We start from the raw sequence: 27,349 nt of genomic DNA, 5'->3' as shown, positions 1-27,349 counted from the left end.
TGGTGGGAATGTAAATTGATACAGCCACTATGGAAGACGGTATGGAGATTCCTTAAAAAACAAGGAATAAAACCACCATATGACCCAGCAATCCCAATCCTAGGCATATACACTGAGGAAACCAAGATTGAAAAAGACACATGTATCCCATTGTTCATTGTAGCATTATGTACAATAGCTAGAATATGGAAGCAACCTACATGTCCATGGACAGATGAATGGATAAAGAAGTTGCGGTACATATACACAATGGAATATTACTCAGCCACTAAGTAATACTGAGTAAATATTACTCAGCCACTGAGTAAAAGGAATGCATCTGAGTCAGTTTTGATGAGGCAGATGAATCTAGAACCTATTATACAGAGTGAAGTGAGTCAGAAAGACAAATATTGTATTCTAATGCATATATACAGAATCTAGAAAAACAGTACTGGAGAATTTCCAGGGCAACAATGGAGAAACAGACATGGAGACTAGACTTATGGACATGGGGAGGGGGAGGAGAGGGTGGGATGTATGGAAAGAGTAACATGGAAACCTACATTACCATATGTAAAATAGACAGCCAACGGGAATTTGCTGTATGGCTCAGGAAACTCAAACCCGGGCTCTGTATCAACCTAGAGGGGTGGGAAGGGGTGAGAGATGCGAGGGAGGTTCAAAAGGGAGGGGATATATGTATATCTATGACTGCTTCTATAAAACAATTATCCTTCAATAAAAAATAAAAAAAAAATAGATCAAGGCCTAAAACATAAAACATGTATTTATTAAAATATTAGAAAAAATATAGAAAAAGATCTTCAGGACTTAGGGCTCAATAAAGAGGTTTTAGGCCTGTCAACAGAAACAATCTATAAAAGAAAAAATAAATTGGATTTCATGAAAATTAAAAACTTTTGCTCTCCAAAAGATCCCTGTGAAGCAAATGAAAAGACCAGCTACAGAGTGTGAAAAAGTATTTACAAACCACATGTCTGACAAAGTTCTTGTATCCAGAATACATAAAGAAATCTAAAAACAAAGAAGCAATCCAGTTAGAAAATGGACAAAAGATTTAAATGAGTAACTAACCAAAGAAGATACACAGACAGCAAAAAGCACATGAAACCGTGTTCAACATCTAGCCATCAGGGACAGGCAAAGTAAGATCACAGTGAGTGTTATCACATGCCTATCAGAAGGGCTAAAACAACTGTTTAAATGATAACATCAAATACTGGTGAGGCTGTGGAGAAACTGGCTTATTCATACATTGCCAGTAGGAAGGCAAAATGATACAGGCCCCTGTGGAAGTTAGTTGTTTTTTTAAATGAAACATACAGTTACCATAGGACCCAGTGGTTGCATTACTGGGTGTTTGTAGAGAAATGAAAACCTATGTTTACATAAAAACCTATACACAGCTGTTCACAGCTGCTTTAGCCGTAAGAGCCCCAAACTGGAAACAGCCGAATGGTTAAACAAACACGGTACATCCACACCTGGAACACCACTCGGCAATAGCGGAGCTGACACACACCCACCTGGACGGCTCTCACTCCTCATGCTGAGTGAAAAAGCCAATTTCAAAAGGTTACAAACCTCACAATTCCACTTATGTGATGTTTTAAACATAAAATTAAAGAAATGGAGAAAGGAGAGCAGTGGTTGCCGGAGGGTAGGGATGGGGAAGATGTGAGAGGTGGATATGGTTATAAGAAGACAACATGAAGGAACTTTATGGTTATGAGAATGCTCTGAATTTTTAAAAAAACTTTATTGGGGCAAGTTGATTTACAATGTCGTGTTAGTTTCTGCTATACAACAAAGTGAATCGGTTATACATATACATATCTCCACTTTTTTAGATTCTTTTCTCATATAGGTCACTGTATTGAGTAGAGTTCCCTGTGCTATAGAGTAGGTCCTTACTAGTTATCTATAACTTTGATGGTGATTTTTTTTTTTTTTTTTGGTTTCAGTGGGTCTTCGTCGCTGCATGCAGGATTTCTCTAGTTACGGCGAGCGGGGGCTATCTTCGTTGCTGTGCACGAGCTTCTCACTGCGACGGCTTCTCGTCGCCGAGCACAGGCTCTGGGTGCTCAGGGTTCAGCAGCTGCAGCACGTGGGCTCAGCAGTTGGGGCTTGCACGCTCCAGAGCTCAGGCTACTCTTGTTCTGGCACATGGGCTTAGTTGCTCCTCTGCCTGTGGATACTTCCCAGACCAGGGACCAAACCCACGTCCTCTGCGTTGGGAGGTGGATTCTTATCCACTATACCACCAGGGAAGTCCTCTTTTTCATCTGTAGTAGTCCGTATGTCAACTCCAACCTCCCAGTTTATCCCTGCCTGCTCCCCAATGTTAGATATCTTGACTGTGAATTTACACAACATAATTATATAGAATTACACACACACACACAAAGGTGAAATCTGGATAAGCTCTGTGGATTGTACCAATGTCATTTTCTTGGGTTTGATATTAGTTATTTGAGATGCTACCAGTAACCTCCCTGGTAAAACGTTTTTTTTTGGAGTGGGGGTAACATCCTCTCAATCTGTAATTACCTGAAAAAAAAACTTTAAAGAGTCTATTAGAGATGCATAACAACATATTTACAGATTACATGATACAGCTCTTAGGTTTGTTTTAAAATATATTCTAGTAATTAAAAAAATAAAACAGTAGAAGACATAGATGAAACAGAATTGAAAAGATGTTGCTAAATGTTGAAGCTGGGTGAATAATACATAGGGAAAACACTAGTTTTGTGTTTGCAGACTTCCAAATAAAAAATTTTAGACTATTTAGTTTAGGACTAAGCCTAACTTACACAGCCTTACTCAATGCTGTAACTTTTCCATACAAATTGAGTTCAATGCTTGTAATTGTTTCATTCACAAAGTTTATTATGACCTTTTATTGCTGCTAAGTCGCTTCAGTTGTGTCTGACTCTATGCGACCCCATAGACGGCAGCCCATCAGGCTCCCCCGTCCCTGGGATTCTCCAGGCAAGAACACTGGAGTGGGTTGCCATTTCCTTCTCCAATGCATCAAAGTGAAAAGTCAAAGTGAAGTCGCTCAGTCGTGTCCGGCTCTTCGCAACCCCATGGACTGCAGCCTACCAGGCTCCTCCGTCCATGGGATTTTCCAAGCAAGAATACTGGAGTGGGGTGCCATGACCTTTTATTAAGAGCTCATAAATCACATGCTTAATCTGATTTCATTGACTACTTTTTCCCTCCACGCATTCTCCCAAAGTTATAAAAAATAAACATTTATAAGTATACAGTGAGGATCATGCAGTTTTTACACAGTAAGAGTTGGGTCAAAGTTTCAGGTTGTCCAAGCATATCCCAGTGTCTCGTTCAGGACAGAATTAGAGCAGCATGGCCTCTGAAGTCTCAACAGCAGAAGGGCAATTCTTTTCCAAATTTCACCTCATCACTCAGCATTACAGCATCAACAGGGGCTTTTTTGGGAAGTATCAGGAGAAACTGCTGGAATGACCACTCCAAGAAGTGGAAGTTTTCCCTGTACCTGCCATGGCTCGACCCTGGGACTGTATTTAAACTTAACAAAGAGCCAAATGACAAGCTTGGAAGGGGTCAGCACAGGTCCGATCTGACGACTATAACTGGAAGGGTTTCAGGTCACTACAGACGGGGGAAACTCTTATTTGGTCTAGAGCTGGGGAATCTGATTTTCTCATTCTGCTTCCCTTGTTCAGTTACTGATAGCAGCACTTTCCTTCTAGCCAGTGGGATGATGTGTTTAGAGAATAGTGAGGCCAGCACATGGAGCCTGCTGCCTGCTGTTAGCAGGCTGCCAGGCTTTTTGAGTTTTCAAATTCAACCAAAAGGATGGAAGACTAAGAGATGACTGTGGAGGCTGAGTATCAGGGGAGCTCAGGATGGACCTAAGGACTTTACCCAGGGCCTCGTGTTTTCTGGGTATTAACTTCCAAGTTTCACTGGCATTTCTCTTCCTCAGACTTAAGTTTGAAAACCTTTTCCTTTGGAGACCAGCCAAAGGTATCAGCTTGCCCAGCATCTTCCTTTCTTGGTTTGTAGGCACATCAAGGATGAAGAGGCAAAGAGCTTGGGCAGATTCAGACATGCGGGTTCTTCTTGGCCCACTTCTGCCGTAAGGTGGGCACATGGCCTTCTATCCATGCCAGCCTCCAGCAGACCTGCCAGGTTTCTCAGCCTTTGGACCATATGGCCAAGCCCGGCCTTCAAAATCTCATCCCTACCACCTCCCAGTCCCATCGATCCTTTTCCTATTGTATAAAATCAATGATTCTGCTATCAAATCATAGCATAGTACATCCACTGATGTAGGGTCTTGCCAAAGAAAAATCTCTTTTCCCAGGATGGTGCAGAACTTGGTCGTTCCCAGGCACATGTTCCATGACAGGACAGTAAATGATAAACCTCTCAGGAGAGGGCACTACCCTGCCTCAGGGAGTTTGCATCAGATGCTGATGAGAGTCAGTGCTGTCTTCCACTCTCCTCCCCATGAAGGCATCTGGTCACGCCTCCTGACTCCTGCTGGCCCTACAATGAGGCTGCAATGGGTGAGCCTCCTGCTTCCAACATGTTGAAAAAGGGCAAGTCACCTTCAACCAAATCAACAGGGCACTTGCAGCCCAGGCAAGCAGAGAAATAAGGAGTTTCTAGGATGATAAATTGGTGCCACAAACTGTTGGCCAAGGAAAGGGTCCAGATATCCTGAAACACAAACTAAGCACACCGTCTTTCTGGCAACGAGCACAGCAGGCAGAGAGCCCTTTCTCTCTGCTACCTTCTCTCGTCTCCCAGGTTTCAAAGAATCAAGTTCCATGATTATAAATGAATTCACCATTCCTGTACCCCATGGTATGGCCAGCTGATTAAAAGTCTCATCATTTCTTCATCAACCCAAAAATCCAGCGAGAATAGGTAATTGTAATAGAGTTGGCTACTAAAATCACGCCTGGTTCACACCCCACAGCCTTGGCTCAACCCGAGACGACCACCTTCCTCTTCCCTCGAGTGGCTTTAACTCGCCCAGGAGGGTGGCATCCACACCTGTGTACAAGGCAGGCTTCCTTCTCAGCTCAGGAAAGGGACCTAGAAAGAAGAGGAATCCTTGGAGCCCACCTGGCGGGGCCCCACCAGCTCTCCTTCTGGTGAGGGGAACAAAAACTGCTGGGCTGTGCGGGTTGGTCCCTGGACTGCAGGATGCTCAACCTCCATGCAACAAGAAAGAGGTACGTGCAGGAAACGAGGATGGAGAGGAAGGGGGGGACCACTTCCTGTCACCCAAGTAGCTCTGCCCAAGGCTCAGACCCACCATGAGCCTCTCTTTTCTGCCCAGGAGCAGAGAAGACCACCTCGGTTGGACGGGGAGGCGTCTCTGCACCCCAGCCTCCAACTCACTTCTTCCTGCGGATCTTGGGTTTCTTCACGGGCCGCAGATAGGGGTTATCGATGATACTCTCCTCCCCATTTCGGCTCCCCGACAAGGAGGGGTTCTGCTGCAGAACAGAGGTGTTCTCCTTCTCGGCTCCAGAATCATCCTTTGAGCAAAAGCCGAAATAAAGCAAAACAACCAGCAGCATAAGGAAAGTGATCATGCCTGCGGCTAAGAACCACTACAAGTACCCTTCTCATTGAGAAATCAGAAGCTGGGCTAATGGGCCTCTCTCTGCCCCAGAGGAGGCCAGGCAGTGGCTGCGATCAGAGGAAGGCGGGAGTGCCAGGTGACACAGTGGAGCACAGAACACAAGATCCTGAGAAGGCAGGGACAGGAGTCGGAAGGGGACAGAGAGCTGGGGGGGCAGGGAGTCAGGGACCACAAGTCAGATGCTTCAGCCTGTGGGGACATAAAGAAAAAGAGAAGTGGGACTTCCTTGGTGGCCCAGTGGCTAAGACTTCTCGCTCCCAAGGCAGGGGGCTCAGGTTCAATCTCTGGTCAAGGAACTAGAATCCACATGCCACAACAAAGATAAGAGATCCGGAGTGCCACAAGGAAGCCCCAGCGCAATCAAATAAATACTTTTTAAAACTTAGAGAGAGAGAGAAGGGGCCCTCGGTCCCCTGCAGGACTGAGAGGTACCGGACCAGAACAGATCGTGTGCACGGAGCCCCTCCTGGAGCTAACTTCATGTAAATCATGATCTCCTTCCCCACAAATTCTCAAGCATCTGGTACTTGCAACGTGGTGCCAATGGTCATATCCCAGCGAAGGCCGGAAATTGCTGGAGCCCTGAGAGCTCCCACGAAGGCACCAACATGGGAATGTCATCCACCACCTCCACATGTGGCCCGTGGATCAGGCCTCTCACTGTTCATTTTTCAAGAAAAGTGATTTTTGGAGAAAAGTTTATACGTTTGAGTATATTCAATACGATCTTGAAGATTTTTTTTTTTTAAAGCACAATGGGATGCAGACATAGAAAACAGCGATGATGCTGAAGTTTTACAAACTGCTTCTGGAAATACGGGTGGCTGATTTTCCCTTCCTTTTTTACACTCTCTATTTTCCAAGTTCTTTAAAATGAGCAGAAGCTGCAGGAGAGGCGTTGGGGGGAATCACACGAAGGACTCAGGCCCAAGTGGCAGTAAGTGACCAGAAGCTGCTGGCTGGGCTGCACCCCCTGGTGACAGGCCAAAGGCTCCGTCACTGAGGTTCCTGGTCTGCGTGTGTTAGTCACTCAGTTGTGTCCGACTCTTTGCAACCCCGTGGACTGTAGCCCACCAGGCTCCCCTGTCCATGGGATTCTCCAGCCAAGAATACTGGAGTGGGTTGCTTTTTCCTTCTGTAAGGGATCTTCCTGACCCAGGGATGAAACCGGGGTCTCCTGCATTAAAAACAGATTTTTTACCATTTGAGCCACCAGGTCAGCTGTTGTATAACTTGAGGCAAAAGAGGATCTGACCTCAAGCAGGAGATGGCGCTGTCAGAAGACAGCAGGGCAGAGGACGCTGTCATCAGGGATAGAAGTAGATGAAAGAAATAAAGTAACTAAACTGAGATTTGTAAAGAAAAGGTGGGAGTAAAAAGGACTGTCAGGAGTGACTTGGGCTCAGAAAGGCCAGACTCAGGCAATGTGTATGCTCTGTGTGAACCCCAGGCACCCAAGGGTGCTGCCTCCAGCCTCGGGTTCCAACACCATTTCCATGGCAACACCTCCCACTTGAACCTACCCAGCTGTCACCTCTCCCGTGACCTCCAGGCCTGCACGGCCACTGTCACTCTACCACCTGCCATCTCCAGGCATCTCAAATTCAATGTGCCTGAAACAACCCCGAGCACAAGCAGCTCCTCCCACTGCCATAGGTGATGGCAGCTCCATTCTCCCCTTGGCCCAAGCCCCAAAATCCGGTCATGCCTGCTTTTCTTCTTTCTCTGATATATCCCCCAGCCAATCTGTTAGGAAAATTTCTCGGCCTTACTTTCAGAATACAGGCAGAATCTACTTCTATTATTTCTAGTGGAACCCCCTGGTAGGACCCCCTGCTGTGTCCCACCTGGATGGACAGCCGCCTCCTAACAGCCATCCCGTCACAGTCCATCCTCTGCCTGCCCGTGGTCACCAGCACGGCCAATGCTCCCTGGAGCAACTCAGACCTGCCCCTCCTCCGCCCCACATCCTCTCATGACTCCCACTTCACCCAATTGGAAGACAGCTCCTCACACTGCTCACAAGGCCCTTCCTGACCTGACCTCTCCCTCTTCCTCTCCCCCACGCCCATCCCACCGGCCTCAGTCACAGCCCCTCTCGCCTTCCTACTGTTCCCTTTCCAGGACACTGCCCCAGAGAGCCCAAGGCTCAATCCTTCACCTCCTTCAAGACGGCTCGGATGTCACCTTTCCTATGATGTGTACCCTGAGCACCCTACGTAAAACGGAAACCTCCAGCTTTACCCTGGATCTTTCCCTACTCAGTGCCCCCGCCTGCACCCAGAGCACTTTTCATCTTTAACATACGATACAGTGACGGATTTACGTGTTACGCTTCATGGTCAAGCCCCCACTGCCAACACACGGGCTGCCAAGAGGCAGCGGTTGTCTTTGTGCTGGTCACTGATGTGTCCCAAGCACCCAGAACAATGTCTGGCACCTACCAGGTATTAAGTAAATACTTGTTGAATTAGTGAATGGTATATTGTTCAGAAAAGAGTAAAGGGTGAGGCACTGGGATTGCCTGCAGACGGCAGCTGGTTCGAATGTACGAGAAAATAATCATCTGATACACCAATTTAAAATGAAGAGCCCCTTCATGTTCCTAGATAGAGAAACTAGAACCAAGCTCAACAAAGTAACTACCTAGCAACAGTCCGTGAGAGCTTTGTCCTCCACAGATAAAAGAACACGTTAAAACACCAGTTAGTGAACTCCTTGTTAACAATGTCTGTATAAAGACAGGAAATAACCTAACATCCACAGGGGACTGGCTTGTAAAGTCCACACAAGAGGGTAGAACTATAGGGAGGGGCGAAACAGCTCCGCATACAAGGATGTGGAATGACCGCCAAGTAGCTCCACAAGGGAAGAAAGCAAGGGGTAAAAACTGCAATTTGCTGCGTATGTTCAAAACAACAATTAAAAAGCATCTCTAAGGCCTTCCCCGGCAGCCCAGTGGTTAAGACTCCACACTTCCAATGCAGGGAGTATAGGTTTGCTCCCTGGTCGGAGAACTGTAAGATCCCACGTGCTGCACAGCATGGCCAAAAAAATAAATTCAAACAAAGTCTCTAGAAGGATTCACAAGAGAGTGGTGATGCTGGCTGCTCTGTAGGAGGGAAAGGGAGAGTGAAAGAGGGTCACCACACATCTTTTTGTACATTCCGGATTTTAAATGTTTGATTGTTGCCAGTCCAACAAAATAACAAGCCCAATTGATCGTCCAAAAATTGTTGCTGGAATCCTTCTCTTGAAGATTTTTATTTCTCTGTTCTGTACAGAAGAGCACATGGCCATACAACAGGGGTGGGGAGGGGGTGGGCAGGGGTGCCTTGGGCTGCCGTATGCCAAGCACCCAACATAGATGAGCTGATTTTATCTCAGGTTCCTCACTTCCCCTTGAAGTAGGCATTCTCATTTGTAAGGAAACAGACTCAGATGCTGGGTCAGGCAACCAACATCACGTAGTGGAAAGCAGCCCGGTCTGGATTTGCAGCCAGGCCAGTCTGACTCCCAAGGCTCAGGTCTTTTTACTCTTTGCTGTCTGGCTTGGCCTCCAGGGATCCTGAAGTCCTCAGGCAGCTCCTGGCATCCAGTCCGCCTCGCTGCACTCACTGCCATGACCTCACCTAAGTCACTCCCCAGGGTGTTAAGTAACTCAACTGCAAGCTCTTGAGCTTACTTACAAAGGGATTGTGATGCTTGTTTAGAAGATTCCTCCTTCTCATAAGGTGAACCTCATCTTAGTCCATGACCCAATCACCATATCTTAGACCGACTTAACAGAGTCCAAACCAGAAGCGTAGGATAACAAGCTCCTCTGCTTTACGTAAAGCCACGGGCCGCCAGCCCTAATTCTGAAAGGAATAATTCAATATTAAAGAGATATGTGATCAGGCAAGGGAGACTGTCAATAAACTAGAGTCAGAACTGGCACTCTCCACCTGCATCCCAGGGCTGCGGGCTACCACCTGGGGCCTCACAGCTCAGAGAAGCCTCAGTCTGGTTACGACCACTGAGCCATCTCTTGCTTAAAAGCCAGGGCCAGCCTTAAAGGACAGATGAATATGGCAACCTCACTCTTAGGGTCCAATAAGCCTTAAAGGCATTAGAGCTTCTGGCAGGTCTGTGCCTCTACTTGGAACTTTCTCTCCTGATGCATAAATAAGAGTGGCTCTTACCCTCTTACTTGCGGAGGACAATACATCATAACCAGAAAGGAACACCCCCAAGTTTCCACGCGCACACTCCCCTCCTCAACCTTTGTCTCTGTCCACACTTTGTCTCCTATCCTGGCTGGGAAAAGTCCACAATCAGGTTAACCCCTCCTTTGGGGTACTGGATTCCTGCCCTACCAAAGATCATCATTCCAAAATGTTTTCCTCTCCTGAATCACTTTACCAGATCACTCCCATCAGCACAGGCATCTTGTCACACCTCTCTGACCTTAATTCTTTCCCTTTAGTTACCACTCCATTTCTCTCCTTCCCACCACAGCAAAATTCCTTGAAATCACAGTCTACATTTAATGGAATTTTCTGTGATGATTTAACTGTTCGTATCTGCACTGCCCAGCAGGGTAGCAGGAGTCACAGGTGGCTACAGAAATGTAGCTGGTGTGACTAAGGAACTGAATTTTTTGTTATATTTAATTTACATCAATTTAGATTTAGTTGCCTGTGGACTACTTGCCACTGTGAAGAACAACACAAGTCTGTACTCACTAACTCCAGTTTCTCTCCTCCCATTCTCTTTGAATTCACTTGCTCTCATTCTTCCTGAAATGGCGTTGCCAAATCTAAGGGACAAAGTTTCGGTCCTCACATGGCTGGAACCAGCCACAGGTGCAGACAAAGCAGATCAAGCGGATCACTCTCCTCCTCCTGAAGCTTTCTTCCCTTGGCGTCCAGGATGCGCCACCTTCCCTGCTGTGCCTTCTCCACATCCTTGGCTGGCTCCTTGTCTCCTCACCTGCTGAACAGTGCAGAGCCCCAGGGCTCAGTCCTGGTACTTCTCTTTTTTATCCTCATTGCTCCCTAGGCACTCATCTGGTCTCTCGTGGTTTTCAACACTATCTACATGCTGAGGACTCCCAGACTTGCACTTTGAGCCCAAACACCTTCCTACCTGACATCACCATGACTTTTTGTGACTCCACAGACTGCAGCCCATCAGGCTCCTCTGGGTTTATCCGGGCAGGATTATCCGGGCAAGAATACTGGAGTAGGTTGCCATTTCCTTCTCCAGGGCATCTTCCCGACCCAGGGATCAAACCTGCATCTCCTGCAGCTCCTACATTGGCAGGAGGATTCTTTAGCACTGAGCCACTAGGGAGGCCCCTACCTGATCTCACCACCCGGATATAATAAGCATCTCAAACTTACCTCATGTTCACCTCAACTCCTGGTTCCCCCGCTACCCTTGTTCCACCCAAAACCTCCCCTTTCTTGGCTGAAGGCAACTCCTTCTTTCCTACTGTTCAGGCAAAAAACCTTGCATTTGTCTTTGACTCTCTTTCTCTCACATTCACTCTATCAGTCGGTTCTTTTCTGAAAATTATCTAGAATTTGGCTAAATAATCTACCTGACCATGTCTCTCTCTCTGCCACCGTCTCTCAGCTTCCTGCACCAGCCTCCCGAGCGGGCTCTGCTCTGCCCTCACCCTGCGTAGTCCACCTCGACTGCACAACCTCACCCATCCCGAGACCCACCTCTGCTTAGCAGGTCCCGCGGCTCCCATCTCACCGACAAAAAGCCCAAGTGCTGGTGTACCGTGAAGACCTGAGCCCCGGGAGCTCCCTGACCCCGTCCCCTGCTGCTCCCCTCTTACTCGCGTCCCCCTGGTCACCCCCACGGCCTCTGCTCTTCTTCAACACAGCAGTTCCCACCTCGGGGCCTTTGCATCTGCCATTTCCTCTGCAGGGAAGGCTCCCCTCCCAGAAAAGTGCAGGCCTTGTTCCCTCAGGCCTTCGCTTACCTATCCACCTCTCACTCACCCTGTCTAATACCACACCCCCAGGCCCATACCTACTCCTGTCCCCTAAGGTCTCATTTTTCCTTAGTTCCGTGAGGGCAGGATGTTTTGCCTATTTTGCCTTCTGCTAATTTCGCAGCACCTGACACATGCCTGACTCTGGCAGGGGCTCATTCAGTATCTGCTGGATGACTGAACGAATCCCCAGGGAGCAAGAGATCACATCACCACAGACCCATCATGCAAGTCCCTCACAAGAGGCCAGAGACTGAGGGGGTCCTGTCCAACCCCTGGGGAGACAGGCAGTGAGCAGCACTGCGGGGGTGGGGGTGGGGGGGTGCGCTGAAGCAGACGGAAGGCTGGACCCACCGGGCTGATGTGAAGAGGGAGGTTCTCTGTGTCCGTCTGCTCGTCCTGCTCCGAGGAATCCGTCTCCTCCATCTGCTGCATCTCCAGCTCGGACGGAAGAAGAGCCGTCAGGTAGGGGATGGTGAAAGGCCTGGCAGCGATCACTGAGGGATTGGAAGAGAGGCCAGGAGCCTTACGACACATCAGTGAGCAGCACCCAGCGGCAGGGATGGCTCACACGCTGGGGCACTCACCATGGGCCAGGTAACACTTACACGTTACCTTTAATCCTCATCTCCACCTTACTAAACAAGTAAATTACCAGCCTCATCTTACAGATGGGGAACTTGAAGAATGGAGAGGTTATGAGACCCCCTCAAACACACAGGAAGTGGCAGAGTGGGATATGAACCCAGGCAATATGACTTCAGAGCTTCTTTTACCAAGCACCAGAGAGGACTGGGGCTGAATCCTAGCGAAGCATCAGCTTAGTGATCTTATACCCGAGGCCAGTTAGCCCCTCAGCTTCATTACTAGAGCAAAGATATGGATCCCTTCAGCCTGAAGGACCAAGTCCTGACAGTGGACCTGAGAACTCTTGGCCTGGAGTATATCCATGGAGCTGGAGGGCACTCCAGGTAAAGGAGCAATCCAATTCTTCCAAAAAGCAATGAGGCTGAGGAGAAATTACTGTTTAAAAAAAACTGAAGGAAAGTCTCTGTGTATACTTCTATGGTAGAATTAACAGGAGACACTCAAAGATTATTTTCAACATGGCTCAGGTGTGGGTCCTGCACACAGAAAGAACTAGGTCTGAATACCATCTGCTCACCATGTGACCTTCGGCAAATTACTCCATTGCTTTTCTCTAGAAGCCTTGGCTTCTTGGAAGGGCAGTGGAAATAGTTCCTGACTCAGAGGTTCACTCAAGGAGCTCACGAGGTAACAGAAGGGAAGTGATCAGCATAGTTTCTGGACTTAGTAACCTAGCTGCTGTAGATCCATGGCCAGGAACACAGCGAAGATCCACGAGGAGCCTGCTGACCCATCCAAGCCCATCGCCCTCGCTCCCCTAGGGAAACCCTGAGGCTGATGGAGGAAGGAACTTGGTCACAGAGCGAAATGGTAGTGCTGAGATGAGAACTTCAGTGGTGGGCCCTGTGAGAGGATACCACGAAGGTGAAGCCTGGCTCTGTAACTGCCTGGACCCTGACGCCAGGTCCTTCTACCACCAGGGCTGCCTTCTCACTGGATGAGCCTCTCCAACGCCCAGGGCTCAGTCACCCTTGAGGTGACCTCAACTCAACGAACCTCAAGCACCCACTTCCAACACAGGTCATGACTATTTTGGAGTTATCGTTAGGGACAGGCCCTGAAGATCTGGAAAAAAGAGCCAGAAATCTGAAGAACAAGTTCCACCCAAGATAAGGACAAAGCTTACTTGTTTCTTCCAACCACAATGAGGGAGGGAAGAGAGGACGATGCCTCAAGGAGAAGGCAGGGTCCACAGAGGGGAAAGACTCACGTGGAAACGTGCTGACGTCATCTTTGAAAAGACTCTGGGTCTCGCCTGTCTTGGCCATGAAACGGGTGAGTGCCCGCTCTACGTCACGTCTCTGGGACGCGGCCTTCTCTCGCAGGACCTGGTAGTCTGACACGGGCTCGCGGTACGTCTAAAGGGAGAGCAGCAAAGACGCAGAGAAAATACCCGTGATCGCACTGCTCTTGAGTCCCTGCCTTGCTGTTGCTCTGTCCTCCCACCCTTTAAATGACCCTCTACCGTCACCCAGAGCAGAGATCTCCAAGGGCGGTGGAAGGGCACAAAGAAAGCAATAAGACTATCATTAACATTTACTTTGAATCTTAAAAATTAAGAAATGTACAAATATTTATATAGTGATTGATCCTAGGCCTTCATTTAGCTCCCATGACAGCTGGACTCAGGCATAAGAAATGTATCCTCAAGGGAGAATGGGGAATTGTCCACCTCTAACCCCCTCCAAGCCCTGATGGGACCACCCAGGACCCTTGGTGTAATGTGATCACAAGATTTTCTGACATGTTTGAAATCTTCCCCAAATGAAGAATTTGACGAGATCCTGAACACTCTGGTTAAAAAACATTAAAAAGCAAGATCTTACGATTATTTTTAAGACAACTGCTTGACATTTATTATAAAAGTTAGAAATTTAATTAACAAAATTCTTCAAATAATTGGTAGGTGAGAATGAAAAAAAATTACTCTTATGGTTTATTAAGGACAGCCTAAGATGCCACCTATCTTTGTAATGTATCTTTTTCAACTATGAGAGCTGTTAAAGTTTCAAGATAAACTGAACCTAGAATCAGACCTGTGACTTCGTATTCCACCAAGATTTAAACCAAGATTTCAAAAAATGCAAGAGCATAGGCTATCATGTAGTTGCCACTAAAAAGGAGCCAACAGGTTTCCCGAACCTTGAAAAAGGGTCAGATAATCTTCCAACGTACGTTGTTTTCATATGGAATTACATTACAACATGCACGTAAAAGAGCAAACAAATCCCTGGGATTCTCCAGGCAAGAACACCGCAGTGGGCTGCCATTGCCTTCTCCAATGCGTGAAAGTGAAAAGTGAAAGTGAAGTCGCTCAGTCGTGTCTGACTTTTAGCAACCCTATGGACTGCAGCCTACCAGGCTCCTCCGTCCATGGGATTTTCCAGGCAAGAGTACTGGAGTGGGGTGCCACTGCTTTCTCCTATGATAAGTTACATTTCATATTACCAAGCTTTTTTTTTTTTTTTTTTGGCTGTGCCACATGGGACGCAGGATCTTAGCTCCCCGACCTGGGGTCAAATTCATGCCCCTGCAGTGGAACAGTGGTCTTAACCACTGGACCACCAAGGAAGTCCCACCAAGTATGTTTTAAGTAACTTTTACCCCCATTTCAAAAATAACTCTTACCTATTATGGAAAATTTGGAAAACCCAGAAAAGCATACACAAAACAACACTTGGCTACACTCTAACCAAGAATTACTATCAATGTTTTGTGGAATAGGTCTTTTCTTTATGTGGCTAAGTACTTTTGTATCTAGAGGATATTAACCAGTGATGGCAAGAATACACAGAAGAACCAGAACCATCTTCATGACCCAGATAACCACAATAGTATGATCCCCCACCTAGAGCCAGACATCCTGGAATGGGAAGTCAAGTGGACCTTAGCAAGCATTGCTATGAACAAAGCTGGTGGAGATGATGGAATTCCAGTTGAGCTATTTCAAATCCTAAAAGACGATGCTGTGAAAGTGCTGCACTCAATATGCCAGCAAATCTGGAAAACTTGGCAGTGGACACAGGCCTGGAAAAGGTCAGTTTTCATTCCAATCCCAAAGAAAGGCAATGCCAAAGAATGTTCAAACTATTGCACAATTGCACTCATCTCATATGCTAGTAAAGTAATGCTCAAAATTCTCCAAGCCAGGCTTCAACAGTATGTGAATTGTGAAATTCCAGATATTCAAGCCGGATTTAGAAAAGGCAGAAGAATCAGAGATCAAATTGTCAACATCTGTTGGGTCATTGAAAAAGTAAGAGTTCTAGAAAAACATCTACTTCTGCTTTACTGACTATGCCAAAGCCTTTGACTGTGTGGATCACAATAAACTGTGGAAAATGCTTTAAGAGACGGGAATAGCAGACCACCTGACCTGCCTCCTGAGAAATCTGTATGCAGGTCAAGAAGCAATAGTTAGAACCAGACATGGAACAAAAAACTGGTTCCAAATTGGGAAAGGAGCACGTCAAGGCTGTATATTATCACCTTGTTTCTTTAACTTATATGAAGAGTACATCATGTGAAATGCCGGGCTGGAAGAAGCACAAGCTGGAATCAAGATTGCTGGAAGAAATATCAATAACCTCATATATGCAGATGACACCACTCTTATGGCAGAAAGTGAACAAGAACTAAAGAGCCTCTTGATGAAAGTGTAAGAGGGGAGTGAAAAAGTTGGCTCAGAACTCAAGATTCAGAAAACTAAGATCGTGGCATCCAGTCCATCACTTCATGGCAAATAGATGCAGAAACAATGAAAACAGTGAAAGACTTTATTTCCTTGGGCTCTAAAATCACTGCAGATGGTGACTGCAGCCATGAGATTAAAAGACAGTTGCTCCTTGGAAGAGGCACTATGACCACCATAGACAGCATATTAAAAAGCAGAGACATTACTTTGCTGACAGAAGTCCATCTAGTCAAAGCTATGGTTTTTCCAGTAGTCATGTATGGATGTGAGAGTTGGACTATAAAGAAAGCTGAGTGCCAAAGAATTGATGCTTTTGAACTATGGTGTTGGAGAAGACTCTTGAGAGAGTCCCTTGGCCTGCAAGGAGATCCAACCAGTCCGTTGTAAAGGAAATCAGTCCTGAATATTCATTGGAAAGACTGATGCTGAAACTCCAGTACTTTGGCCACCTGATGCGAAGAACTGACTCAGTGGAAAAGACCCTGATGCTGGGAAAGATTGAAGCCGGTGGGGAGAAAGGGATGACAGAGGTTGAGATGGTTGGCATCACCAACTTGATGGACCTGAGTTTGAGCAAGCTCCGGGAATTGGTGATGGACAGGAAAGCCTGGCATGCTGCAGTCCATGAGGTTACAAAGAATCAGACACAACTGAGCAACCGAACTGACTTTTGTGTCTGGATGGGAGAGGCAAAATTGTGCCAGCTTCAATTTCTTCGTTAACTCTATTTTTGCCAGCAAAGTGCAGAAGATAGCCAAATTGGAGACATTTTGGAGGAGAGACATTCTGAGTCCTGAACTACCCTGTTACCGATAAACTTATGGACTCCAGTCTGACAGCCAGGTAGAATTGAGTCTGCTTTTGCATCAGTCACAGCCTCTAGCATGCCCTTGTCACTCACCGGAGTTTTGATGTAGGTGTGGGGGTCGGGAAACTCAGGGAAATGGCTGGGGATGTGTGGCGGGTGGGGTCGGTTCTGTCCTGCAGTGAGGGCCTTGGGGGTCACCGGCTGATTGGTCACCGGAGCTGCAACAGAGTCACGACTGGTTACTCTTCCACCAGAGGTCTTGCGTCTTTAACCCAACCCTCCTTTTCTCAAAATAAACGCTGGACCTCAGTGTTCTATGCAACAGGCACTTTGTACTTCTACCAATAAAAGGCGTTCAATGGCTTGAGGACCTGAAAGGGTACCCCTGCCCCCAACCTCTGCTTAACCTGGGATGACATTCCCATGTACAATAATCTGCCCGCGTGCCTCTCAGGTAGGTGAGTTGGTGGCTGTGACAAGTTAACTAGGTAAACGAGAGGCCTGAGGAACTAAGCAAGTTAGGTGGGCTGCTCGCTCTTTTCAAGAACCCAAGTGACAAAGACAAACACTGAGCCAGGGAAAGTTAAGTGAGGAGGGGATTAAAACGGCACCTTCCACTGCTGCCGTGAGAGATTCCTAAAAAGATGCCAGCCTGAAAAGAGTGATGAAACAAAAACAAACTAGTGAATTCTTGCCAGGTTCCATAAACCCAAACTAGTTACTCCAACTCAGTTTATGGTGCTCAGTGTATCGAAGGCAGAGATCATCAAACTTTTTCTATAAAGGGACAAAAAGTAAATATTTTAGGTTTCGCAAGTCATGCAGTCTGTTACAACTACTGAACCCTGCCATTACAGCAAGAAAGCAACCATAGGTAATAAGTAAATGTGGCTGTGTACCCACAAAGGTTTATTTACAAAAATAGGTGGTGGGCCACAGTACCCATAGTTTACTGACTCTTGATCTAAGCAGGAACAAGAACTCTCATATTTCTCAAGTAGCATCGAGATGAATTTCACAACCTAATTCCATCGGCCCAAATCAAGATTACACTGTAGGTAGCCCCAAATAATGGAAAGGAGCCTGCAGTGAGGCAGTAGCTATAACCAGTCCCTGCCCTATTCAATTACTTCACTCTACCAGCATTAATTGAGCACTATCGGATATCTTGGTTCACAGTCACTTACGGGCGGTGATGACCATCCTCTGAGACCGTTTTGCATACGCAGGGAGAGTGTCCACATTGAAACCTAAGACACAGGAAAACAAAAATCACTGCCTAGGCCACTAAACATGGAAGGGGAAGTAATGCTGCGGTGAAATAGTTTAAACTCCCGACTTTGCTGCCACTCAAAGGAAGCTCCAACAGAGTCCCCCAGAGGAGTTAAGAGGTCTCTTACAGAGGTTCAGAGGAACCCTCTTGTGATAACTGTTAACCTGAAAGCAAACCAGAGACTCACGAGGAGATTCAAGGACATTCAGCAGACCAGCCTGCCTCCTGGGGACTCCTCTCTCTCTCTCATGTTCCCAACTCAGCTGCACCAAAGAAATGGAAACTGGAGATGTACTCACCCATCTCGACAAGGGTGACCACAATATCTGACAGTGTGGGCTGGGTCCTGGCTGTGTGCTCACAGTAAGACTTGGCACTCCTTCCAATTTCTGAAATGTCTAAGGAAGGATCAAAAGCAGAAAGTCTTGTTCTCAGTTCCCAAATGGTTAAACACAGAACGATCATATGAGCCAGCAACTCCACTCTTAGGTATATACCCAAGTGAAAGGAAAACAGGGACTCAAACAGACACTTGCGTCTGCATGTTTACAGCAGCACTGTTCACAGCAGCCAAAGGGAGAGACAACCCAACGTCCATCCACAGAGGAACAGATCCAGAAAATGTAGTCTATACCTTTAACGGAGTATTACTCAGCCTTCAAAAGGAATGGCATTCTGATATAAGATACATGAATGAACTTTTTGGTTTTTTTCTTAACTTTGTATTTTATATTGGAGTATAGCCAATGCAATTAACAATATTGTGACAGTTTCAGGTAGACAGCAAAGGGACTCAGTCATAATATACATGTATCTATTCTCCTCTAAACTCCCTCCCATCTAGGTTTCCTGTGTTTTTATAAAATATTTATTTACTTATTAATTTTTAAATTGTTGGCTGTGCTGGGTCTTTGTCGCTGCCCAGAGGCTTTCTCTAGTTGCAGAGAGTGAGGGCTGCTCCTCCCTGTGGAGCGCGGGCTTCTCACTGTGGTGGCCTGTCTTATTGTGGAGCATGTGCTCTAGAGCTCACAGCCTTAGCTGCCCCATGGTATGTGGAATCTTCTTGAACCAGGGATTGAACCCGTGTCCCCTGCATTGCAAGGCAGATTCTTAACCACTGGACCACCAGAGAAGCCCATGAATGAACTTCGAAAACATCCTGCTAAGTGAAATAAGCCAACCAGTCAAACATTTTAAGATTCCACTTACATGAGGTATATAGAAAAAAAGAAAATCCATAGGGACAAAAATTAGATTAGAGGTTACCAGGAGCTGGGAAGAAGGAGGGATAGGGGGCTGTTGTTCATGGCTACAGAGTTACTGTTCAGAACCATGAAAAAGTAAAGTTCTGAAAATGGACAGTGCTGATGGCTGACACCACTGTGACTATATTTAACACTACTGAATGCTTAAAAGTAATTAAAATCGTAATTTTATGGTATGTATATTGTGCCATCAAAAAAATAAATAAATAAAGGTCTTATTATTTGGGTGTCAGTTTTTTTTTTCTTTTACCTGAAGCTGAAACCTCTTTTTCAGTCACTCAGAAGTCCCTCAGGGGAAAGGGGAAACAGGAGGCTAGGCTCCATGAATGGGCTTCAGAGGTGGATGAGCAGTTTCAGGAAAATTCTGAAATTGTGCTCCATTTTACACAAACACAAAAAGCCTGTGGACTTAAGTATTTTCATAATAAAATGAGACATTCTTTGACTTTTTCCACTTTCACTCTCTGTCATGTTTTCCAGAGGCTATGTCACCTGTGATGACATCATGGCTTTGCTGGCTAATGGAACGTGTCCATGTGCATCCTTGTTTTAGGATGTTCTCAATTTCATTTTCTAATGTGGCAAAATCTCTCTATATAAAGCCCATGTTGATATTTCCCTCGTGGTCCAGTGGTTAAGAATCCACCTGCCAATGCAGGGGATACAAGTTCAATCCTTGGTCTAGGAAAATTCCACATGCCGCAGGGCAAGTCAGTCCATGTACCACAGCTACCGAGTCCACACTCTGCAACGACTAAAGCCCATGCACCCTGGGGCCTGTGATCTGCAACAAGAGAAGCCACTGCAATGAGAAGCCTATGCACGGCAACTAGAGTAGCCCCTGCTCGCTGCATCTGCAGGAAGCCTGCACGCAGCAACAAAGACCTAGAGCAGCCCCTGCCTCCAAAAGAGCTTAATTAAAAAAAAAAAAAAAGGGAGAATATTATATAAAAAAAAGCCCATGTATACAAAATTCCTTAGGACCCTCAATATTTAAGAATCTAAAGGAGTTTGAGATAGCTGCTTTAGGAAAACATTTGGTATTTTGAAGTCCCAAACATCAGCTGCAGAGTCATCTCACCCCAGATCACACCCTTCCTGGAGCAGCCCACATCCATGACTGATCAAGACTACAAAGGCAGGGCTTTGGGGGCCTACTGTCAGAAACTCTGATGGGCAATAATCCCTCCAGGGTTCCCTGCTGAGCTGGCCAATTCTTTGTTTGAACTTTTCCCTCTCTACCTAAACCTTTCTCTCACTTCCATTCACAGGGCTGATTCCTCCCAAAACACCTTAATGCCCCATCCCTCATCTCATCCTTCCCTTCCCTACCCAAGGCCCAAAGAGGGAAATACACTGATTATGCACAACCCTGTGTGAGACCATTCCAGGCTCCTAAATCTTAAGATACTTTCTTTTAAAAGCAGTGGTGGGTTTTTTTTTTTTTTTTCCATTTTGTAAAACTTATCCTCCCTCACTCTTTGTATCACATAATATAGCATTTGATTATATAATGTGTGGCATCTATTTCATGGGACTTAATCCTGACTCTCCAATAAAAGTGCAAATTCTTTGAGCATAGAGAACAAACAGTAATAATAACACCACCTACAAGTCATTGAGGGCTTACATTTTCAGCTTTGACTGTTTTACATATATATCTCACTTATACTCAAAAGTCCAAAATGTGCAAATTATTACCCCTTTTCACACATAAGGAAATTGAGGTTCAGGAAGTTTAGTGGTTGACCCAAGCTATTAAGTGGCAGAGTGAGAACTTACACCCAGGTCTATCTTATTCTAAAGCCTGTTAGTCGCTTAACAGTGTCCTTCCTTTTCTTAAACCTTTTCAACACTATCATGATGCAGGACACAGAACAGATGTTTGACTGGAAGAAGGCCTACTGTTTCCTATCGTTTCCTGGTACTTACAGCTCTGCAGCATCTCTGTCAATGTTTCCACAGATGCTTTCTCAGCACTCTCAAACCCTGCCTCTGTCAGCAGGGAGCTCACAACCACTTGCAGGGTTCGCCTCCGGGCCAGATGGTAGTTATCAGCAGGGTTAGTGGACTGTTTACTTCCTGATCTCTGTGAATCAGCAGCCCAGAAACAGAGAACATTTTTATTCACTGGACAATGATGCAATTAGAGCTCACATACTGTCACTGGCAAGCAAAGGTTCTTTTGCTAAATACTTACAGGTACTTTGGATTTATAGCTCTTGGCCAAATGAACAGTAACTGAGCATCCTAGGGGCTCTAAATTCGGAGACAAACTTTCTGCCTACCTAACACTTAACAATTCCATAACACAAAGCGGCTGTTTTTTCTATTTTAGCAGATTTTCAGAATATATAGCTGAAAAAACATGCATGATGGGATTGGAACTCGTGCCCATCTCCCAGAAAAAAAGTGATCTCTGTTTCTCGTTCTTCCCATCTCCACACCATTTCACTAACGAGGAGAGTCAAAGCAACAAACAACACATGATGCTGAGAAGACGACAGAAAAAGTAGGAAACCTAAATTATTTTGAAATGGGAATCCCTCCCAACTTTAGCGGGCCAATAAGAAGGCGAAAACGGCCTCACTGGACCAATCAGGAGCTGTTCCGGGTTCCCAACCCCTCCCCCTCCAACAAAGAACGGGCCAATCAGTACACAGGTCCACCGACTCCGGAGGCCGCTGCCAAGTCTCGAGAATGGCGCGGGGGGGGGAGATGGAGAGTCACGTACGGCCTGAAAGACCCTCCTCCACGTAGGGTTCAGGGTGGGGCTGGGTTTCTGGGTATGGGTTCGTAGCCAGGGTAAGGGGAAAGTTGCCGAATGCTCCGACTCTCTCGGCTCCGGCCCAGCGACTGCCTCCCGCCCTTACCGTTCCGGAGCCCGCAGCCCCGGCAGTGGCCGCCGCGTCGGCCATCTTGCCCTGGCGTAATGTGCGCGAGTGCGGGGCACGACGGGACTTGTAGTTAAGGGGCGGGGCGGGGAGGGGCGGGAGCCAGGGGGCGGGGCGGGGAGGGGCGGGAGCCAGGGGGCGGGGAGGGGCGGGAGCCAGGGGGCGGGGAGGGGCGGGAGCCAGGGGGCGGGGAGGGGCGGGAGCCAGGGGGCGGGGAGGGGCGGGAGCCAGGGGGCGGGGAGGGGCGGGAGCCAGGGGGCGGGGAGGGGCGGGAGCCAGGGGGCGGGGAGGGGCGGGAGCCAGGGGGCGGGGCGACGCGCGCCCAGCGGAGCTTTCCGAGGCCTTGCGAGGTCCGCAAGGTGACCTCCCCCACCCCCACCCCCACCCCGGCTCACGTGACCTTTTGTGAGCGGTGGGTTCAGTGAGACCCGGAAGTTTGCCCCGGAAAATGAGCCCAAGGTTTCACACCTGTTTTTAAATGAAATCGCTTTTTCATGAAAAGCACATCTCTGGGACGCCCCGAACTTTCCTGGATGGTTGTGTGGGATCCCGCTGGGTCCCCATGATTTGCAGTCTAGGAGAGGGGCCTGGGAATCTGTATTCTTAAGTATCCAGGTGATTCTCCTGAGAGGGAAATCTGAAGGGAAACCCTGTTTTGTGCTGGGGTCCCAGGAGCCCCATTTGGAACTAGAGCTTCACAGCCATCCAGTTCCGGTGTTCCGGTGCATCACGCTGCCCTCTCGCCCTTTGTGAATCTGCAGGTGTTTGCGGGTGAGCCTGAAGGCGCTGCTGGCTGGAGGCTGTCGCTGGCCCGTCTCCCTCCCAGGCTGTTGCGTCCACGCGGTGCCTGTGGTTATCTGTGGTTCGCTCGCGGGTCAGCCTCCTCAGGATGGGGGGGAGGGTCTTCCGTGCACCCCTGTTTGCGAGTGTCTGGCAGGACGCAGAGGTTGGATTTGAACCCCAGAACTCGCCAGCTCTGGGTCTTCGGATACATTGCCTGACTTCACTGTGCCTCAGTTTCCTCTCTTGTAAAACTAGTATGGAATGAGATGGATGGGGGTTGGGGGTGAGCTAATACAGACGAAGGGTCTATGACTGTGCAGGCGTAGAGTAAGAGGTCAAGAAACAACGCCTAATGTTGTTTATTTCCTGCGTGGCGAACGGATGAGTGGAAAATGCTCAGAGGCCGATGTCTGGAAACCTGCGCCGCGCCTGCCCGCCGGGAGCACCTGTGCCTGGGGGGCACCCCCATCACCCCCTCACCTGGGGCGCGTGGGACGCGTGGGGCGGGGTCTGAGGGTCAGGGTCGCGGCGCCTGGCGAGCCGCCGGGAGGAGTCGGGGCCCAAACCTTCGCAGAGCGGAGCACCCAGCCCCTTTGTCTCCCCCGCCCCCTCTTCCCCACTTCCTGCCCAGCTTTAAACTCGGGATTGGCGGCTAGGCGCCGACTTTGTAAACACGCCGCGTCTGCGGCGGCGGAGGCTGGTTCTGTTTGGGCGCCTGGGGGAGGGGTGCACGCCCCTCCCCAAGGCTGGAGGTGGCGACCCCCCCACACACACACCTCCCCAGACAGAAGCCAGAGGCGGCGGGAGAGAGTGTGTGCGGCCACGGTCGATGCTCCGGGGGGCTCACCTGCCGAGAAGGTAGGCTTGAGGGCTGGAGAAACCGAGATAGATGGGTGTCAGCGACACCCCGCTTTCCTGGAACCTCCAAGCTGAGACTGGCGGGGGATCGGGGATGGGGGGCGGTGGTTAAAGAGGTCACCGTGTCTCATCACCTCCCGTTGTCTCTCAAAGCTCAACTCACTTTCTATCTGAGTTGCACGTGGCTGAAGGGCAGAGAAGCCCCTCCAAATCTCTCCGCTTTTTCTGTGTCCGCACAGTCCCCCTCTAAGCTGAACTGGAAGCCCAGTGAGGTCACTGGGCTGTCTGTTGTCGTTCTGCATACCTCAGATATGGGCTGGGAGACGGAGGGAGGGCAGAACTAGGGTGGGCAGGGAGCCTTGGGGTCCTCCTGCCAGCCAGGGCCGGGGGAGCAGGCTGGAGGACAGGACCGGAAAGAGGGGTCTCGCAGTGGTGGTCTCTCTGGTGTCTGATGGGTAGATGGCATCTATCCACAAGTGATGGCTCTAGCCTCTTCTGTGTCTTTTACTGTGTCAACAAGAGGAATAACTGAAGAGATTGGTTGCTGTTACTGAGGGAGCCTTACTGTATTCATCGGCAAACATTGAGCACCTACTGTGTGTCTGGGATTTGGCTGGGATGCTGAGGGCACAGTGGTGTTATTCATCCACCGTGATCTCGCCTGAGTCATAGAACAACAGAGACAAGCTGCCAAGTTGGGGTGGCTGGGAAGGCTTCAGAGAGAAGAGGACATTTAAGTTGGGTTCTCAATGATGGAAAGTCAGCAGGCAGAAAAGTTGTAGGGTCTTCGTGGGCAACTTACTCATTCTACAGAGCTGGACTGAACCCTGCTGAGGTGGTGGGCATTGGGAAATGGGGACACAGAAACAGCTGCTGCTGCTCTCTTTAACCCTGCTGTCTAGACACGAAGAAGAGACAGGAATGAACAGGATGGATTCTGGGAAAGGCGTGTGTCTGGGTTGGTTCCCAGGACCCCAGAAATTCCCAAGTAGGTGCAGCAGGGAGAGTCCACCCCAGGGGTGATATAACAGTCCACACAGTGCTGGGGTACCCACCCCCCACCCCTGGATGCTAAGACTGTTTCCTGTAACAAATCTAAGCCCCCAGCTCAGTTCTCCTTGGCACTAGACGTGAGTGAAAAGAAGTGGATCTGCCATTGTTTTCCTGCTGCTGCTTCTGCATTTTCAATTCCCAGGCTCACTTGAGAGATGGCTGACACAACAATTTATGAATTCATTCAGCTGTCTGCTGAGACCCCACTATCTGCACAGGCTAAATAGTGGGGACATAATGGCAAACAAGTCAGAGCTTCTACTCCCCTGGAATTCAGGATCGAAAGCATCTCTGAGGATTCCACCAAGATCCCAGTCTCTGCCCAGTCTTTTGAGACCATGACCTCCGCGGTCCCAAGTGCCTTCTCTTTCCCATTTCCTTCCCTCAAGGGTTCAGAATACTAGCTAAGGCTTATATAGCACCGTCAGGTACTCTTCCAGATGTTTTAGGTGTAATGTCTCCTTTAATCCTCCCAACAGTCCTGTGAGGTGAACACTAGTATTATCTCCATCTTTGTTGTTTACTCGCTAAGTCATATTCAACTTTTTTGCGGCCCCATGGACTGTAGCCCGCCAGCCGCCTCTGTCCATGGGATATCCCATCTTACAGATGAGGAAATTCGGGCCTGGGGGAGATAATTTTCCAGAGGACAGGGTTGGGATTTAAACCCAGGTTACTTGACTTGGGAGGCCCTGTTCTTAACCACTGGGCTAGCCCACCTCCTTGACTGACCACATGGAATGCACCCTTAAGCCAGGGGCTTAGGAATTTCCCAAAGGGAGTCTGTGGTCTTGTATCTCAAATGATGCAGAGAAGAGCAACTTGTTAGCTGAGTGGGTGCAGGCGCTATTTACAGGGAGCCCCAGCAGGCCTGGATCAGAGTTGTGGGGACTATACAGAGCTTGTATCCCTTCCTAATGACCGTGTGCGTGTGTGTGTGTGTTCTCCTGAGTAAGCCTCACTCACAAAGAGGAATAAACCAAGGTTTGATGCAGGAAAGATGCATGGAGGTGATGTGCCAGAATCTAGGGAGATGGGAAACCAAGACACTTCTTTTGTTGGGAATCTTTAAGAAGAGCAGAAACCGTTCTGGACCCCCAACTTGGTAGTTTAGTCAGGAAGATGATCAGGGAGTGACCTTAAGCAATTTAAGATATGCACCTTTCTTCCTCATAGCTGCTGGATCCCAGAGGGCATCCCCAAAACTGCATCTGCACATCTGAGATGCGTCCCTCTAGGCGGACTGGGACTTACCCATGGTGCCAGCCAGGCCACAGGGCAGAGGCTCCATGGATTCCTGCTGTTTTTCCATTATCTTTCTGGAACTAGATTTCTCACAGGAGGCCTCTAAACAGATCTAGGGAGGCTCAGAGGCTGTCCCTCTCTGCCTGTAGTCAGACTAGGAGGGGGAGTGGGGGGGGATGGGTGTTGATGCTGGGAGTTGAGGGTAGAGGGTGGTCACACAGGTAAGCAGGATGTGAAGATCAGAACTGTGTGGACCTCCAGGCAGCTCCACTGCACACACACCCCCTCCTCCTCCTGTAGGGTGGGGTGTGATGGAAGCCTTGGCATGCCCCAGCCCACTGCCCCAGGCGCCGTTCTTTTGCTTGAGAACAGGTTGTACTCTTGAAACCACAAGAGGAAGTTTAGGGAGGGCTGGGGGTGAAGAAAGTTCTGGGGCCCCTGCCAAGTTTCCCTTTCTCTGCTGTGCGGAGGTGTGTTTGTTTTGGTGTGTTTCTCTTGCCCTCAAAGACATTTAAATTTTAAACCCTCTGAGTTTCAAAGAGCTGTCAGGGCCTGCTCCTGTACTCTGTGTGTGTGTGTGTGTGTGTGTAGGTGGGTAGGGTGACTGTGGAGGTGGTCAGAGACCCCCCTGGAAAGGGGATTGCAACACGGTACTCATTTGTTGGATTTTGTGCTGGGATTTGTGTTGTTTGGCTAGCTAACTCCACAAAGTCTTCTTTTCATCTCTGCCCTTTCAACTTACTCTTGCCCACAGCACTCACTACAGCCCCAAACACTAGAAAATGCGGTTATAGTGGCCACTTAGGAGCTGAATGATGTTGCCAGGAGCTGTTCTACATGCCTTATCTCATTTCACATTCACCATAATGCCAACTAGTAAATGCTTCTAGTCTCAATTTACAGATGAAGAAACTGAATTTCAGAAAGGCTTAGAAGCTTACCTGAGCTAGTAAGTGGCAGAACCCAGATTTGAACCCTGGTCTGATTTCAGAGCCTGTGCTCTAGATGTCTATTTAATCCTCAGATCAGAGCATCAACTTCCTGAACACAGACCCTGCACAGTAGGAAGTTGAGATCCCAAGGTTTCTTGTTGTTGTTGTTTGCTGAGCTGCGTGGCATGCAGAGATCTTAGTTCCCTGACAAGGAATTGAACCTGTCCCCCCTGCTGTGGAACTTGGGT

At 48.1% G+C, this 27,349-nt stretch overlaps 2 protein-coding genes across 6 annotated transcripts in view; one reads left to right on the top strand and one right to left on the bottom strand.

Moving 5' to 3' along the window:
- Nucleotides 1–1,743: 1,743 nt before the first annotated feature.
- Nucleotides 1,744–22,289, bottom strand: TAF8 (TATA-box binding protein associated factor 8). Of its 3 annotated transcripts, XM_019986055.2 has the most exons (9): nucleotides 22,210–22,289; nucleotides 21,269–21,425; nucleotides 18,371–18,469; nucleotides 17,986–18,048; nucleotides 16,892–17,016; nucleotides 13,507–13,654; nucleotides 12,003–12,145; nucleotides 5,410–5,549; nucleotides 1,744–5,100 (listed from the first exon to the last, which is right to left on the bottom strand). In XM_019986055.2, exons 1-9 carry the CDS (start codon nucleotides 22,252–22,254, stop codon nucleotides 5,088–5,090), a joined length of 933 nt encoding a protein of 310 aa, XP_019841614.1. In that variant the 5' UTR covers nucleotides 22,255–22,289; the 3' UTR covers nucleotides 1,744–5,087. The 3 variants fall into 3 exon arrangements, with proteins under 3 accessions (XP_019841614.1, XP_019841616.1, XP_070634081.1); XM_019986057.2 differs by lacking the exons at nucleotides 1,744–5,100; nucleotides 5,410–5,549 and adding an exon at nucleotides 8,890–9,516; XM_070777980.1 differs by lacking the exons at nucleotides 1,744–5,100; nucleotides 5,410–5,549 and adding an exon at nucleotides 9,530–10,630.
- A 1,365-nt stretch (nucleotides 22,290–23,654) lies between these two features.
- Nucleotides 23,655–27,349, top strand: part of CCND3 (cyclin D3) — a 94,643-nt gene continuing 90,948 nt past the window's right edge. The window contains exon 1 of one of the 3 annotated variants that reach the window (XM_019985930.2): nucleotides 23,655–23,871. The gene's annotated coding sequence lies outside the window, so the exon portion shown is untranslated. The remainder of the gene's footprint in view (nucleotides 23,872–27,349) is intronic. The other 2 variants (XM_019985931.2, XM_070777979.1) reach the window with 2 other exon arrangements.

The sequence above is a fragment of the Bos indicus genome, chromosome 23 (genome assembly GCF_029378745.1).
Source record: "Bos indicus isolate NIAB-ARS_2022 breed Sahiwal x Tharparkar chromosome 23, NIAB-ARS_B.indTharparkar_mat_pri_1.0, whole genome shotgun sequence".
Lineage (NCBI taxonomy): Eukaryota > Metazoa > Chordata > Mammalia > Artiodactyla > Bovidae > Bos > Bos indicus.
Note: the sequence above shows the minus strand (reverse complement) of the source record. Positions and strands in the feature narration are given on the sequence as shown.